Consider the following 16140-nt stretch of genomic DNA (forward strand, 5'->3'; position numbering starts at 1 on the left):
CCCATTCCTCGCATCCCACCCCACCCCATAGGCACCGGGGTGTAAATTAGCCCGAAGCTGCAGCTGTCAGGCGTCCAGGGGCTTGTGGGCACCCAGACCTGGGTTACTGGGAATGCATCTCGGCTACAGCAACAAGAGGCTTAAGGAAGAGCAGGCGCGGGCTCCCGGAGGAATCTCCCTCTCCGGCCTCTGTCCCCGTGGGGACCTGCCCTCCTCTCCTGCAGTGGGAGGGCCCTGCTTCTGTTTGTTCAAGGTTGTTGGTTTGTTTGGCTCCAGACAGTTCCAGCACTGGCATTCTGACCTGAGAAGAACCCAGATGGTCCCTCCCCAGGCCTCACCTCCCACCCCACCTGGAGCCAGGACGATCCCGTTCTGAGGCTCCAGGCCCCACCCGGCCTGAGGGACACTGAAGGTCACAATCTGGTAGCTCAGCCTACTCAAGTTTGGCTGGGTGTGCTGGTCTGGACAATTCCCTCCTTCTCCGGAAAAACTGGAAGATGGGGCTACTCTGGTCCCACGTTACTCGATGGCTCTGGAGCCTGGGCGGGCGCTCCCCAGATCTCCAGTCACCACAGCCCCTCTGTCTCACACTTGCATTACAGTCCCAGTCCCACAGGCATCTGAGTTTGCACCCCTGAGACGGAGGCAGGTAATGGATGTGGAGGAACGGGGGATGGGGTGACAGTATTGTGGGGCCCAGCAGAAAGCCCAAACTCCTTGTTGTAACTCACAAGGCCCCACACACTCTGACCCCCATTGACTGCTCAGCAGCAGACTTTGTGCCCTCACCCTGAGCTCCAAGCACTCTGTCCTGTTATGGGGCTGTACACAACCACACTGTTCCTCTCAACCCCAGGCCCTTTGCACATGCTGTGACTTCTGCCTGTGGCCTCCCTCCTCATCCTTCAGTCCCTGCTGCAGTGGCCCTCATCCCTCCAGGGTGATTCAGGTTTTGCCTTGGTTCACCTACATAGCACTTCTCACAGTCTGAAGCGATACTTTTATTGTTGGAATTATTTGAGCAATCTCCCTGGAATACACACCGCTAGGGGGGAAGACGGTGTCTCTGATCCACTGTGGCAGTTCCAGGGTGCAGCTCAGAGCCAGGTGCACAGAAGCCCCCAGTCAATCGTTCTTGGGTGAGTGCGGCCCAGCGCAGGTCCGCCATGGTCTCAGGATCTAAATCAACCCCGCAGCCCCCGGGCCATCCTCTGTCCTCACTTCCTTCCAAACAAGGGGTCGGCCCCCTGGCTGCCACAGCTCTTCCTGGGCTTGAGCCTCCCCCGCTCGCTCTGTCCTCAGGCCTGGCTGCGCGGACAAACGCCATGAATCAGGGGGACGTTTCCATTACCAGAGAGACGAGGCTGCAGCGGGAGGCTGGCTCTGGGGGCAGTGGGGCCGACGCTCCTCACAGCCCCCAGCCCGAGAGAGGAGTCGGCCCAGCGACTCCCTGAGGCCTGGGCCGGCCCGTCAGCCCCTGGGGGCTCTGCACCTGGGGAGGGCGAGACGTGGCCGAACAAGACGGCGAGCCCCGCGTCAGGGCGCCGAGCAGGCACGGACACGGGCGCAGGGCTGGCGAGGCCCAGGGCCAGCACGTGCATCGTGAGTGGGTGCAGAGCCAGCGACAGCCCACCGCGCAGCTCAGTGCCGAGTGCACACGCTTAGCACGCGTGCACACGCAGAGCGCTAACTTGGCTGTACACGGTCCAGGTTGGCGGGCGCACACGGGCGTGGGGACACAGGGCTGCCAGGGGCGGGGGCCCAGGGCAGAGCGAGGCTGCGGGAACTCCTCTGGGCTGGGGTCCGGCCAACCTGCCCGGTGAAGATGGAAAGGCCGCACCCACAGCCAACACCCATCCCCGCAGGGGTCAGAACAGGCTGCTCAGTGCAGGGGAGCTGGGAGCCGGGAGAGGAGTCTGCAAGCGCAGGAGGAGGGGCCTGTGCAGCCTCATCTAGGCCTCTCTGTGCTCGCCCAGGCACCCCCACCTTCCCAGCAGGCAGTCCTTCCTGCTCCCAGACCGGGGCAGACAGTGGCATTTGCTCCCTGCATGCAGACGACCCTCCCAGGAGTTCTCAGTAGTGACCAATCTGGATCACTCAACCTGCCTGCCTGGAAGTGCTTCCTTTTATCTGACCAGCAGCCTTCTTGCTGCAGGTTCCGTGAGATTGAAAGACAGCTAGCTTTCAGCCCCTGCCCAGGAGGTGCCCAAGAGGAGACAGGAGGCCTCCTACCTCCTTCCTTTCCCTCCCTGGCCTGTGCAGCAGGTGAGAATGGCCCTTGCTTGAGCCGTCCAAGTACCATAATCACATACCATTTGTACGATTATTTATTTAATATTTTTCTTTAAGCCAACTCTTTCTTTCTACTTAAATGCCTACTTTGGTTTCATCCTAAGCAATAATGTCCATGAAATCACGGCAATCATGTGCCCGTTTACATTTTTTTCCTAATACACATTTACATGAACGCAACAATTAAAATAGATTAAAATTTTGCCTGTGTGTCAACTAAAATCATCTCCAAGACCTCTGTGGTCTGCTTGCCAACTTCAGGAGAACGCGGGTGAGAACAGAGATGCCTGGCGCCCCGGCTGGATTCCTGTCAGACTCCCTGCCTGACCCCATATCTGTGGGGTTTCTTCCCGCCCAGAGGCCAAAGCCCAGACTCCTTGTCCTGACATTCAAGGCCTTTGTAACTGGGCCCCAGTCTCTCTCCCGACCCATCCCCCGCCCCACACAATATTTACTGAATGAATGGAAAATGGATTAATGAATCGCTCACTTGATGGATCAATGCGTGAATGAATGAATGAGCACGCACCTCCACTGGCGTGTCCCCCAGGCACCTGAGACTCGAGACATGGGAACCACCCCCACCCAAGCCCACAACCTGAGAATCATGGCTGATTTCCCCTCCCCGACATCCATCCACCCTGAGCCTGCTGACTTTCTCTCCTGATGAGCTCCTGCGACTGCTCCCACTGTCCCACCCCAGGGCCCCTGGGCTGGACCAAACCACCCTCTTCTCCCCCTTCGAGTGTGGGAAAGATGAGGAAGGGAGCCGTGCTGCCCACTCTGGTCTCTGCCCACCGCTGCGGTGACCTTCCTAGAAGGCACAGCTGGGGGCCCCGTCGGCCACGGCCCCAGGATAAAGTCCAGGCTTGCTGAGTAGGCTTCGAGCCCCTCTGCCCTGGCTCCCCGCCCTCCGCAGCCTGGTTTCCCACCACCCCCCGCCCTCCCTTCTCTCCAACCTGCCATCTAGACTACTTCAAAGTCCCTATAATGTCCCCAAATTTCTTCCCCTCTACACTCTTGCCTGCCTGACATCTAGACAACCTTCATGTCTTGGCTTAAATGTCATTTTCCCAAAGAAGCCTTCCCTGACCGCCATTACCCACACGAGGCGGTGCTGCTTTTGGGCTCCCGCAGCCCCTGACTTCCCCTCGTGGACGAACAGCAAACACTAACGAGCACGGACTATATGCCAGGCTCTGTTCTAAGTGTTTCGCATACATTACTCATTTAACCCTCAGACGAGCTGTAAGAGGTAGGTAGAATGATTATCCCCACGAGCCCATGGGGACGAGGCACAGAGAGGTCAGGCAACTAGCCGAAGGTGTCAAGTGGAGGAGCTGGAATCTGAACCCAGGCTGCCTGGCCCAGGACCGGGCACCACAGCACTTCCCACAGTCTACCACACACTGCACTATATATACACACACACACTGCACTATATATGTACACACACGCACTGTAATCGTCTGTCCAGTTATCTGTGCTGCCCATCTGTGAGCTCTGTGAGGACAGACACCTTCTCTGGATGGTTCAGTCTCCTCTCTCAAGTACCTACCACAGTGCTTGGCACATAGTAGGGGCACAATGAATTATATCATTGGAGAAATGAAGACAGATATGTGGTTGATCATGAGGATGGGTGATGCATGATAGGAGGATGGATGGAGGGAGGGAGGGAGGAAGGGAGGGGATGGATGGATGGATGATGGAGCACAGGTGATGGAAGGATGGATGGATGATGGAAGATGGATTTACGGAAGAGTGAAGAACATTCTCTACTTGGGGGAAAGGTCTAGAAATCCTCTGGGAAGGGATGAGGCCTCTTGGAGTCAGGAGTCCTGGTTCAAACCCCAACTCTGTGATCTTGGACAAGTTACTTCACCGCTGTGACCCTAAGTTCCCTCGTCTGTATAATAGGGATCTGAGCTCTAGGATTTGATGTAAAGGTGGCTCTAGACCCAGGGTAGGGGTCCCCGGGGTAGTCAGGGTGGCTTAGGGCCTGGGTTTGAGGGCTTGTCTCTTGCCCACTTCACATGTCCCGCCTGCCTGGCCCCTGCCCTGTCCCCCTCTGGAACCCAACCTGGCCACCTGGCTCCATTTTGACCCCCACCTCCAGGCCCAGCCTCGGCTCTAGGTTCCCTCCCTCCCATATCTCCATGTCTGGCCCTGACCCCAGCACACTCAGGGCTGTCTCACCTTCCGGCTCCTTGGGGACCAGATGGAGTGGTACCATGAGGGGGCAGCCACAGCCCAGAGAGCAACTGGCCTCCAAGCACAGCAAGAAAACAGGTTCCACAAGCATTTATTGAGCCCCTGCTCTGTGCCTGCTGAGTGACCCCCTGCGGTGCCAGCACCACTGCCCTTCCTTCCAGAAGCGCCACCACTGCCTGCTCCTGCAGGCCTCTGCACCGATGGGCCCCTCCTGAACCTCCTGGCTGGCTCGTGGGTCCCCAGGCTTTCAGTGGCCAATGTCCGTATCCTTCCTGGTGTCCCAGCTGCACCCTGCAGGGCTCTGCATGTGATGGTGGCAAGAGTTAGGAGTGGGTGTCCCAAACTCGCTTTCTGCAGCCCTGTGCATTCCCTCCGGCCGCCCCGGCCCCATTTGCAGGGCCGGGGGACCCAGGCAGCACTGGGCAGGCCTGGTGTCTCCCACGCAGGCTGGCTGAGTTCACAGCACACGGGCCAGCTTTCCAGAGGTACCAGACCGCGGTCTTGTGTCAGGGGGCTGGTGCCTAATGATGGCCTGAGGTCTGGAGGCCAGGCTGGGTCTCGGTTACACCCAGTGCCCCAGGACCCAGCACTGGCGGTTCAGCTCTGGCATCTCCTGTGCAGAGCTCCGGGTCCAGGAATCTCCCATGTGTGGCTGGTGTCCTGCCAAGAGACAAGGTGGTCAGCGCTGAGAGCTGCCTTCCTCCACCCCCACCCCATCTGCCCACCAACCTGTCAGCTTGCCATCCACCCACCTGCACATCCACTCCCCCCGACCCTGCTACTTGCCAGGCCTTCCACCTACCCTCTAACACTCCTACCCACCCATCTATCAACCCGCGGTGCCACTCTCCAGCTCACCATCCACCCACCTGTACACACAGCTCTCCACCCCGTCCCATGCCCTCACCATCCACCCATCACCCACCAGTCTACCAACACATCTCTAAGCTGGTCATGCCTTTGCCAGTATCTGCTGTCATCCACCTACCAACCCACCCATTTACCCGCCACCCCACTCACACACTCTTTCTACCCACAACCCACCCACAGCTCTAAAACTCATTCATACACCTCCACCAGTCCACGCACCTATCATTGCGCCACCCATTCTTCTACCCTCCCCATTAACACACCCACCAGTCCAGTCCTACATACACATCACCTATAACCCAAAACATCCACATATCCATCGACCCAGCCACCGTCCAACTCACCCGCCGCGGCTACTTTCCAACCTGCTGGCACATCCACCATCTCTAACCCCCATGTGCCCCCCACCAAACCCTCCATCCTCCTTTCCCCTGACTACCCACCCAACAATCCCCACTGCACCCACTGATCCTGCGCAGCCACTGCCCACACACTCACCCCCCACATCAGGCCATGCACCTGCCCCGTCAGCCTTCCCTGAGCTCCTCTGTGTGCCTCCACAGGCTCAGTGCACGGTGGGAGGGCTGGAAGGACCAGTGTGGACAGCTCCCAGCCTCGGTCCTTACTCGACCCCGGGACAGTGGGCAAGTGCATGGGTGTGGCCAAAGCTGTGAGCAGCTCTGTGGGCCAGGGCAGTGGGCAGAGACCCTGCCCCCTCCCCACCACTGCCCCCTGCTCTTGACAGTCCGGCCAAGCGGAAGGGCTAGGAGGCTCGTCCTGATCCAGCATCCTCAGTCTTGTGTTTTCCTTGATTCTCGGACGCTTACTCCCTGCCTTAGAGCAAATGCTTCCTTAACATCTTTCTAACACACCAGAACCCTCTCCGTCTCCACCCAGTGCCCTGCCTAAAATCCTTGTACCTACAGTCACTCGAACCTTCCAGGCCCAGCTCAAGCCTCCCCTCCTGCAGGAAGCCACCCCACAGCCTCCCCCGGCCCTTGAGGGTCTCCTCATCTTGGAGGACCCACCCTGAGTGGCACTGCCCAGCTTTGCCCGCCTTAGACCATGAACCCAGGAGAGCGATGGCTCGACCCATGGAGAATGCTCTGTGGTGGATCGACGGAGGTGGAGCCAGAGAGAGGAAAACAGAGGGAGGAGAGCCGGGGTGGAGGGCAGGCTGGAGGGCCAGGAAGAAAACTGACAAGCCCCACTCGATTCTAGTCCCGCAAGCCTGTGAGGTAGCTGCCACTCATTTTACAGATGGGGGGACTGAGACTCAGCAAGGATAAGTGGCCACCTCAGGATCCACAGCTACGGTGGAGCTGCATTAAATCAGTTTCTTCCTGATGCCAACTTCTGCAGTACAGGAAATTTGTTCCACGTTGCTTTGTTTTCCTACTCGGAGCTCTAATGGATGCGCAGACATTTTTGTCATTCTTTAGGGTCAGACAGCTGTTTATAGCAAGCCCCCTCAGTGGGAATTCCTGCTGAAGTCACGCTCCCACTTGCACACCTCCGCGGACAGGCCGCTCATTACTCTTCCTTCACCCCCAGAGTGGCTCCGACTGTGGGGAGATTCTTCCTGATAACAAAGCTGGACGGCAGCAGGCGAAGCACAGACACTCATGCCAACAGCGGGGGGGACATATTTTTTGTTTTGCTTTGGCTTTTTTTCTGTTTGTAATACTCTTTAATGTTGGTGCTTTGCTAATTTTACTATATTTTAAAAAGTAAAAAGTGGGCAACATTTGGCAAACATTCTGGAATCGTTTGGCCTCAGGAGAAACATTTGTTTTGGCCCCAGTCACTGAAACAGTGGTGTTCTCTGGAAGTGCTTGCTGCCAAGATAGAGGTGTTTGAATTCCTTCTTGATCTAGAATAAATATTTGGTGCACAGGAAGGTTTGATTGTTTTTCTAAATGAGTATTTAGAAGTGATTGTAGCTGCTCCTGCTGTTGCCAGCAGGCGGAACCTTGGCGAGTTCATTGGAACGGAGAGAAAATGATCACGTATTTTTAAGGAGAAAGGAAGGCCATGGCCTCTGTCCTTCCTTGAGTTAAAACCAGCTCCTTGTCCCCTGGGTCAGGAGGTCAAGGCACTGAGGACCGGGGCCCTCCTCCCCTCTCCAGCCTCCCCGGAGGGGCTTGGGGCCCAAAGCCATTTCCAGTGAGGAGGAAGGCTCTGTCCCCCCAGGCTGGGGGAGCACCCCCAGCCCACCAGACTCCCAGCTCACTTCCCCGCACCCAGTGCCTTTACTTTTAGACCAGTCACCAGCAAGAAAAAAGAAAAAAGCCATCTGCCGTAGGTTGGGGAATCCCACCTCAGAAAGTCCACTGCCCAAGCAAAGGACATCAGCGGGTGAAGTGGCCAGGAGCAGACATTCCTCAGCTCTGCCCAACTGTTGCCATGGACTGTGAGCGTGGATCTTCCAAAAAGTTCACAGAAACTGAAAATCAGGATTTCGAAATAAAATCTCCTTGTTCTTAAATGATGACAACTAAGGCTTTTAAAACCTTTTAAATCACCTTCAGGCCAAGAAGCATCTCTCAGGCTGGACTCAGCCCACAGGAAGCCAGTTCTGATCTCTGACTGTTTCCAGGCCTTTGTTTCATGGCTCTGTTCTGTGGCTTTGCACATTCTGGTCCTTTGGCCAGCTGCCCTTCCCTGCTGTTCTCTGGCTGTTGCGTCTCCCACTCCTCTTTTAAATGCTGCCCGCTCTGGGAGGCACTCTGTGACCTCACAGGCGGAGGCCTTGCTCCCTCCTCTGTGCCCATCCTCTCCCCCTGCGCTGGCTGAGACGACAGCGTTGTGTGGTTGGGGTCTCCCCACCTAACCTCAGGACTCCATGCAGTAGGGCCTGGATCTGCTTCATCCCGGGCCCTCAGCCCCCAGCACCTGGCTGCACACAGAGCAAGTCCTGAGCTGACTTTTTATGACAAGTTTTATAACAAACGAAGAAACCATGCAGGAGGAAGGAGTGACTCCTAAGTTGGAGGGACGAGCTCCACCCTCCCTTCCTCGTCTGAGATTCTGTACGTTACAAGAGGCTCTTTGCTCAGCCTCTCCTCCTTTGGGCACAGGCTCAGAGGGAGAAAAACTGTACTTGGAGTCTGACAGTCAAAGGTTCAAGTCCACACTCTACTGCTGACAAGCTGTGTGAACTTTTTTTAAGCTGTGTGGCTTCTGACAAGTAACTTCACCTCAGAGCCTGCAAATGGACGTGAGTCACAAAGGAGTCAGCAGGCCCAGCAGGACCCCTGCTAGAAGTCCTTCATTACCCCACCTCATAGAGATTCGAAAATAACAAAATGCCAGTACTGGGGGTGGGGGGTTCAACCACCTCTCTTCACAGATGGGGAAGCCCAAGTCCGCTGGTGGAAAGAGATTTATCCAAGGTCCCACTCAGAGAGTTGGTAGCAAGCACTGTGTTTAAATTCCCTGGGAACCTCCCGGGCTTAGCAGAGTATTCAGCCCATAGGAGCTCCTCAGAAGATGTGATTTCTCTTCTCTTTTTATTCCAAATAGCCAAACATGAACAAGTTTAACATCCAGTCTCCTCCAGTCCTCACTTTCCAATCCTTCTCTAGGAAATCACGGTCTTAAACCCTCTCCAAGGCACCAAGGTCCCGGGGAATCAGCTCTTAGCTCTGCTGAACTGAGTGAAATGACGCCCACTGTTCCAAAATGGACTCACTGGGTTGGAAGGGCCCTTCAAGACCAAGAATGCCAATGCCACCACATGTGTGCAGGTGGGGGAACCGGAGCCCTGACAGGGGAAGTGACTTGCCCAAGGTGCTCTGAAGCTGGTAGAGGAATTAGTGAGGGTGGGCAGGCCCCAGCGGTGGGCAGGTGGCTGGTATGGCTGCTTCTGACCCCACAGAAGCCCAGCCCTGCACGGGAAGAGCCGGACCCCTTTACAAGGCAGTATCCTCAGGCTACCCGCCCTCCCTCTGTCCGAGGTGCTGAAGGCCTCTCTCTAGAGCCTCCTTTCTGGCTGCCTAACCTTGAACTCTCACCTCTAGAAAAAGATGGGATGTGGGGAGTCCCAGAGAAACGAATCAAAGTTGGCACTGCACTGTCTGGCTTTGGGGACCCTTTAGCTAGAGACATCGTCATCCCTCTTCTGCTGCCACAACCTCAGTGAGGGCACCCCAACTGCCTCTCTAAGCTGACCCTCCTCTGTAAGTCTGCACCGTAAGGGGCTTCATCTTATTTGGTAACAGCCCTTTACTTGTTTCCTCCCAGTTTCCCCTACTAGGGCTGTATGTGACATCAGGACACAGACTAGCTCTGCTTTTATTAATCGCTTTGTCCCCAGTACCTAGCACAATTCCAGGTACAGTGTCGAGAGTAGATCTGTTGAATGGATAAACAATGGAGGATTCAGGAAGAAGAGCAGGTGTGTGTGGGATGTGTGGGATCCACGTGGCGGGGAAGGTTGGGTCTCTGGTCTATCTTGGGGGCAGGCTGTCCGAGAGATCGAATGGCGGCCCCACCCTTCTCTTCACTGGAGTCCATCTTCTAGAACCTCTTGTTTCTGGGCCATAACAGTCTCTCCATCTCTTCTCCACACTTGGGATCAGGCTGAGTCCACCTAACCTGCTACCTGCCCCCAGACTACTGATTCCTTCCCTCTCTTATGAAACATTTGTTGAGCACCTACTGTGTGTCAGCCTCCATGCTGGATGCTAGGTCTACAGACAAGAGCGAGATGCAGAGAGGCCCTCTGGGTGCTCACAGTCTGAGGGGACAGACACACATAGGAGAGACGATAAGAGCGAACATGCCAACAGCTCTTGCTGTCGCCACTCGCTGTGCCTCACGTCCACTGGCTCACTGGATCCTCAGAAATATGAGTTAGGTGCCATTACTATGCCCGTCTTACAGATGAGGAAACTGAGGCCCAGAGTGGTTGTCATCTGTCCAAGGTCTCACTGCTGGGGTTTGAACCCAGGCAGCCTCACTCCAAAGGCTGGCTCATAACCACCGTAAAATTCTGCCTCAAAGACACGCGTGCCAAGACAGGAAAATGCAGAGCTGAACGTGACTGCCTCGGCCGCAGAATGGGGGTGGTGGGCTGCCATCCCCAGAGACTGAGCTAGACTTTGAAAGCACCGTGAAGCTCACAATTCCACTGGTGGGGTTCGTTTCTTGCCAAATGGAGGAAGGGAGCAGATCATGTCAGGCAGAAGGAACAGGGTGTGAAGTAGGTTGTTGGCAGGTAAATGAGGTTTGCAGGAGGTGTGAAAAGCCCGGCAATGTGGGCGGCCGGAGGGGAGCAAGAAGGTCTGTGTGGCTGCAAAGCAGGATACACGGGGCCAACCGGGTGAGGAGCAGAGGCTCATGGTTGCAAACGGTGCCGCGTACCAGGTGTAAGAAGCCTGCGGGTCCCTTGGGGGCACAGGGCTCGCCCGTCCCTGGGGTTTCTGCCTTGTCACCAGACTCGCCTGATGGCCACTCCTGGGCCCTGCCCCAAACTGAGCGACTGGAATCTCCAGGGAAAGTCGGATTTTAACAACTGCCCCCAAGTGTTTCTTAGGATCAGGTGTGACGGGAGGAGCAGTGCTTTGGGCAAAAACGGGTGGAGAAGAAGGGCACAGCTTTAGCTTGGTGCCACACAGCCCTGTGACCCAGGACCAATGACCTTGCTTCTCAGAACCCAAACCTCATCACCTGGGAACTGGAAACACTCCCCCAGGTAACCACCCACCGCGTGAGGACTCAGTGAGCTCAATCATTCCCAGCACGTGCTGACGGCCGGCCAGCGCTAGGCACCGGGGTCACCACGTGAACGCGGTGACAAGGTCCCTGTCCCCAGGACATTTCCATTCTGGTAGGGAGAGAGTTAGCAAAGAAGGATTCCAAGAGTGAAGAGTAACTGACAGAATGTCTGTGAGAATGTGCGACGGGCTGGCGCAGTGCCCCCACCAGGGATCCTCGCAGGAGGCTCTGGAGCTGGGTGTGGGGCAGGGGAGACAAGATCAGCTTTGTGACTCAGGAGGATGGACTGGAGGGCCCCTGGGCCTAGAAGCAGTAGTTTCCACCCAGAAGCTGCTGAACAGCCCCAGCAAGTGACAAAGTGCAGAGCTGCTCCTGGCAGCAGCTTCAGGAGGACGCGGCCCAGAGCTGAGTGCCGCTCAGAACTGGGTCTGTGGACCAGCGGAAGCAGCACCACTGGGCGTGGCCGGGATGCAGACTCCCAGGCCCCTCCCCGACCTCCCACGCCAGACACTCAGGGGTGGGCCCCTGCAATCCACGCGCTGAGGAGCCCTCCCGGGGATTCTGATGCTGATGCTGGCTTGGATCTCTCATCCCCCAGGACCGGGGTCTCAGATATCTCCCAGCTGCATGCCCGTCTGGGTGCCCCACGAGCTGGCCTTGATATTTATTTCAGAAATATTGTCTGTTTCCATTTGAATAAAGGAAGCCGACTGGAGCAGTACCAGATTGGATTTGACTTTTATCTGATAAAAATGCCAAGTTGCTCTGGGCCAAGAAAAGTCTGTCTTGAAATTCCCTCTGCTATTTCGAGGGCAGCAGCAGCAGAGACCCATGTAGACGGAGTTCCCAGAAGCCACCTCTGTACCCGGCAAGTGACAGCCTCTTGCCCGGCCCAGCCTTACAGACACACCTGGCAAAATCAGAAGCCTGTCTTGGGCGCTGAACTTGACAGGTGCGACCAACTGCAATCCCCAGGTGCCCCTGAAAGGAAGACGCCGACACCAGGACCGCACAGCGGCATCGCCGCCAAGTGTCACCTCTGATGGGCTGCCGTGCTAGCTGGTGGCACTGCAGAGCCCAAAGGCAGGTTTCAAGCGCAAACTCTTTCCTCAGGAAAAAAAATGGTGGCAGAATCCATGTCACAAGAAAAAAAATAGCAACCTTTGGAGCAGTCAGGATAAGCAAAAGTTCCCGTAACTGCTTATGTGCAAGCGGCTGCTCAGGAGGGAAACAGCAGGAGAAGCCTGGCGATTCAGACACAGCAATGGAGCACTGACTGCGTGCCACTGTCCCAGGCTCTCGGATGCAGACGTGGACAAAACAAGACAGGTGCCTTTCTCATGGAACCCAGTGGAGAGAGGCAGCAAAGCAAAACCAAGGACATAAAAATAAAAAGATAATTTCAGAGAGGAACCGAGGCTATGAGGAAAAGAAAACACGGTGGTAGGAGGGTGACTGGGGAAGTGGCCTTCCAGCTCAGACTTAAAGGTGAGACAATGCCAGCCATGCAGAGATTCAGAGGGAGAGCATTCCAGGCAGAGAGAACAGCAACTGCAAGGACTCTGTGAAGGGAAAGCATGTGCATGTTCAGGGAGGACACGGGCCAGGGTGGCTGGAGCAGAACGAGGCGGGGGAGGGAGGGAGGAGGTGAGGCCAGAGCAGGACGGCCTCATTCCCGGGGTAGGGCGGCAGTTCTATACACCAAGCTGAGTTGTACCCCCAGGGGCCCAGAGCCCTCAGCGAAGTCAGTCTGCCTTGGTCTCTCCGTCTACACATAAGGATAATCATCCGTCCTTCCCGGGGCTGTGCCAGCATCAGATGAGATGGCTGTAAATGCTCAGCGCAGACCTGCACACAGCAAGCGTTTAATAACGCGGGCTCTCTGACATTCCTCCTCCTCTGTTCCTCCTGCCGGCAAGTCAGCCCACCACAGATCTGAGCAGCTGTTCAGTGCAGAAATATTGCAAAACTCGTCCAGGCATTTCCAAAATATTTTCTTGGCCCAAAACCCACTAGCAGCTAAGAGGCTGTGTTCTGGAGGTGGCATCATTTCCCAAGACGGTCTGACCGGGCTGCTTTTCCAGCCCATGGGCTCTGCAAGGACGGAGTCCACGTGTGGCTGGGCCCCGCATCCCGGTACCCTGCCCAGGGTGTGGCAGACGGGGTGTGCCCAGCCCTGGAGGCACACACGGCAGGTCACCCTAGTGGCTCAGGGTTTGGGCTCTGGAGCCAGACGGAATGGGTGCAAATCCCATCTCCCCCCTTCCTGGCATAGCCACAACCTCCCTGGGCTCACTTTCTCCATCTGTAAAATGGGGCTGTATCTAGGATTAAATGAATGATAAAGTAAAATTCTCAGAACATACACGAGGGTGAGGTATTATCATCAGACCTGGTGGGACTGAGTTCTTGTTGGCTATTTTCATAACCAGGTCCAGGTGTCATCACTATGGCTGTAGAATTCTACCAGGCAGACCACCGCTGGCTAAGTCCCTCCCGGCCGTCCCTCCCCCGTGCCCCACCTTCCCCCTCCCCCTGAGCCAGGGTTGGGGGGCCCACACCTCTGCCATGACAGTGCCCGCACTGACCCCAGTAAAGCTGCACCTGCACGCTACGGCGGTGGCTCGGGAGCTCCCCAGGCCAGGAACAGGCCTTATTCATCTCCGTGTTCCAGAGCCCAGCATGGGGCCCAGCCCAGAGAAGCATCTTTAGTAAAGATTTGTGGAATAAATGAATGATTAAAGGACTTTCCTGTGGCCACAGAAGAGCGCACTTTAGGTTCATTAAAGCGACCGAAGATTTCCCGCTGACTTTCCACCCCACACGGGGCGGCGCTGACTCCCCCTTTGCCTCTGACAACAGAGAGATCTTTTCCTAAGCCATTGTTTAACTCTGAGCCCCCAGTGCCTCCGCTGACCCTGGGGAAAGGCTGTCCCCGCCAGCTGGGCTGCCTGGAAAGGCACACCTGGCAGAGGGGCTGTGGGATCAGAGGCTCCTTTCGCCCCCAGGAAGCCAGGATTTGGAAAACCTTGGGGGGCCGCTGACAGCTTTCGGCAGCCCCTTCCCCACCACTTTCCAGGGCTGCTTCTGGGAACTCTCTCTCCCTTCCCCACACATTCTCCCAGTTGATCTCAGCAGTCCCCTGGCTTCAACTAGCTCCGTTCCCATCCCTACACGCCCCTTGAACTCAACACAGACAGAGCATCCTCGTGCCCCACAAACTTGTCCTTTCCACATCCATCAGTTGGTGACGCCAGCCCTCGACTGCTGGAGCAAATCACTGTGCATAGCCCAGGCTCCTCACTCGAATCAGACCAGCTGAGGCCCTGGGCCCCCAGTATGGAGCACGCTGTTGACCTCCGAGGGCACCAGGGCTTTCTCCGCCCCACCCCACCCAGCAGCCATCAAACAAGCACCGCGGGGACGACTCAGCCATGTGTGCTCTGCGCCAGCTGCCTGGCCCCCCAAGGGGCCCCTGGTGGTGGCCACCCTGACAATGTGCCTTCCCTGCTCACTCTTCTCCCCCACTCCCACTTGTGTTTCCTGGGATCACCCAAATAAGGGACTTGCTGCTGAATCCTTATCTCGGGATCTGCTTCCGGAGGAACCCAGACTAAGGCACTCTGACAATTCTTCAGCACAGGGCTCTTGAGTCCACCCGCTTTTATCTCCACAGGTCAGGCCACATCGTCTGTCCCGGGAATGCCGGCAGCACATCTGAACTGGTCTGCTGGCATCTCATCCTCCTCCCCCAACCCTTTGCCCACATTGCAGACGGATGGATGGATACGGAGGTAGATAAATAAGCAGGTGAATGTATAGATAATGATACAGGTATAGATAAAGACACAGATAATGTGGGTGTGTCTCTCCCTGCTCAAAGTGCCCCCGGGCTCCCCACTGCGTAGCCAAGGCCTTCCCATGGTCCTGCCTTCTGTGCCCCCCACCCCTCTCCTCCCACTCTCCCCATCGCTCTCCCCGCTCCAGCCACACTGCCTCCCTGTTCCTGCTTCGGGCACTTGGACTTGCCGGCCCCTCTGCCCGGAAGTCTCTTTATTTGCTGACTCCTGTCATCCGTAGGTCTCAGCTGCGGCGGCTCTGCGGAAGCCCCCCGACTCTTCCTTGGGCCCTGGGATTCGGCTTTTCCTCCCACCAGCTCCCCAGCTGCCCCCAAGGCGAGCCCCACGGTCTCTTTCCATCCAGGGTTTCCTGCCCACTCTGTGGGGAGCCGGGAGGCTCAGGCCCAGGCAAGGGAGCCGGCGGTGCTGGGAACATGCCAGGGCCCTAGCCCTTATCCCCGCCATGTGCTTCCTCAGCCCTTGGGTGGATTTCCAATCCCCTCTGTTATCCCTGAGGCAGGCGCTCCCCATGGCTCCATGTCCTAGTTCCTGACCCCTTCCTCCAGGAAGCCCACCACCCTAGCGCAGATACCGGAATGAAACCACGGCGGCGTGTGAGCCCTGGCTTGTGAACCCAGTGTCCACTCCAGCACAAGCCTCGTTCCTGGGGAAGGTCGTTAGGGTTTGGGCCATCTTCCTGGGCTAGTGCCTCCTATGGGAGCCTCTCCCCCAGGGGTGAAGAGCAGCCCCTCTCCCCCTCTTCAGCCAGGCCTCCTCCAGGCTCCTCACCCACCTCAGCTCCTCCCTCCACACAGAGCCATCGCTCCCTCAGTGACCAGGACCGCAGGACTGGGAGTCAGACGGGCCTGAGGTGAACCCCCTCTGCCTCAGTCCGGGTGTCCGCAGAATCAGGGTGTAGGGGAGAGATGAAGGACGTCTGGGAAACCCGGCTGAGACAGGGAAAGTGGCACCAGGAAAGGGAGGCAGCCAACCCAGAGCCAGCTGTGAACCAGTCCCACGAGGGCTGTGAAAACACACGCCTCGGGGGGAGCCCCTGCACGGCTCGCCTTCTGCGAGTGCAGGCAGCCGAAGCCCCCAGGCACAGAGATGTGGACACTGGCAGTTGGAAGGCACTGGAGCTTCCTGAAAGGTCTGAGAGATGGGGGCAGGGCACTGACAGTGTCCGCTCTAACTGCTCTGCCAC

General features: G+C 56.9%; 1 protein-coding gene across 1 annotated transcript in view; it reads right to left on the bottom strand.

Moving 5' to 3' along the window:
* Positions 1-3913: 3913 nt before the first annotated feature.
* GSG1L (GSG1 like) overlaps positions 3914-16140 on the bottom strand; it is a 132428-nt gene continuing 120201 nt past the window's right edge. Inside the window, exon 6 of the mRNA XM_046667578.1 lies at positions 3914-5166. Coding sequence (XP_046523534.1) covers positions 5069-5166 — 98 coding nt within the window. The 3' untranslated portion in view covers positions 3914-5068. The remainder of the gene's footprint in view (positions 5167-16140) is intronic.

Source organism: Equus quagga, chromosome 7 (assembly GCF_021613505.1).
Source record: "Equus quagga isolate Etosha38 chromosome 7, UCLA_HA_Equagga_1.0, whole genome shotgun sequence".
NCBI classification, from domain to species: domain Eukaryota; kingdom Metazoa; phylum Chordata; class Mammalia; order Perissodactyla; family Equidae; genus Equus; species Equus quagga.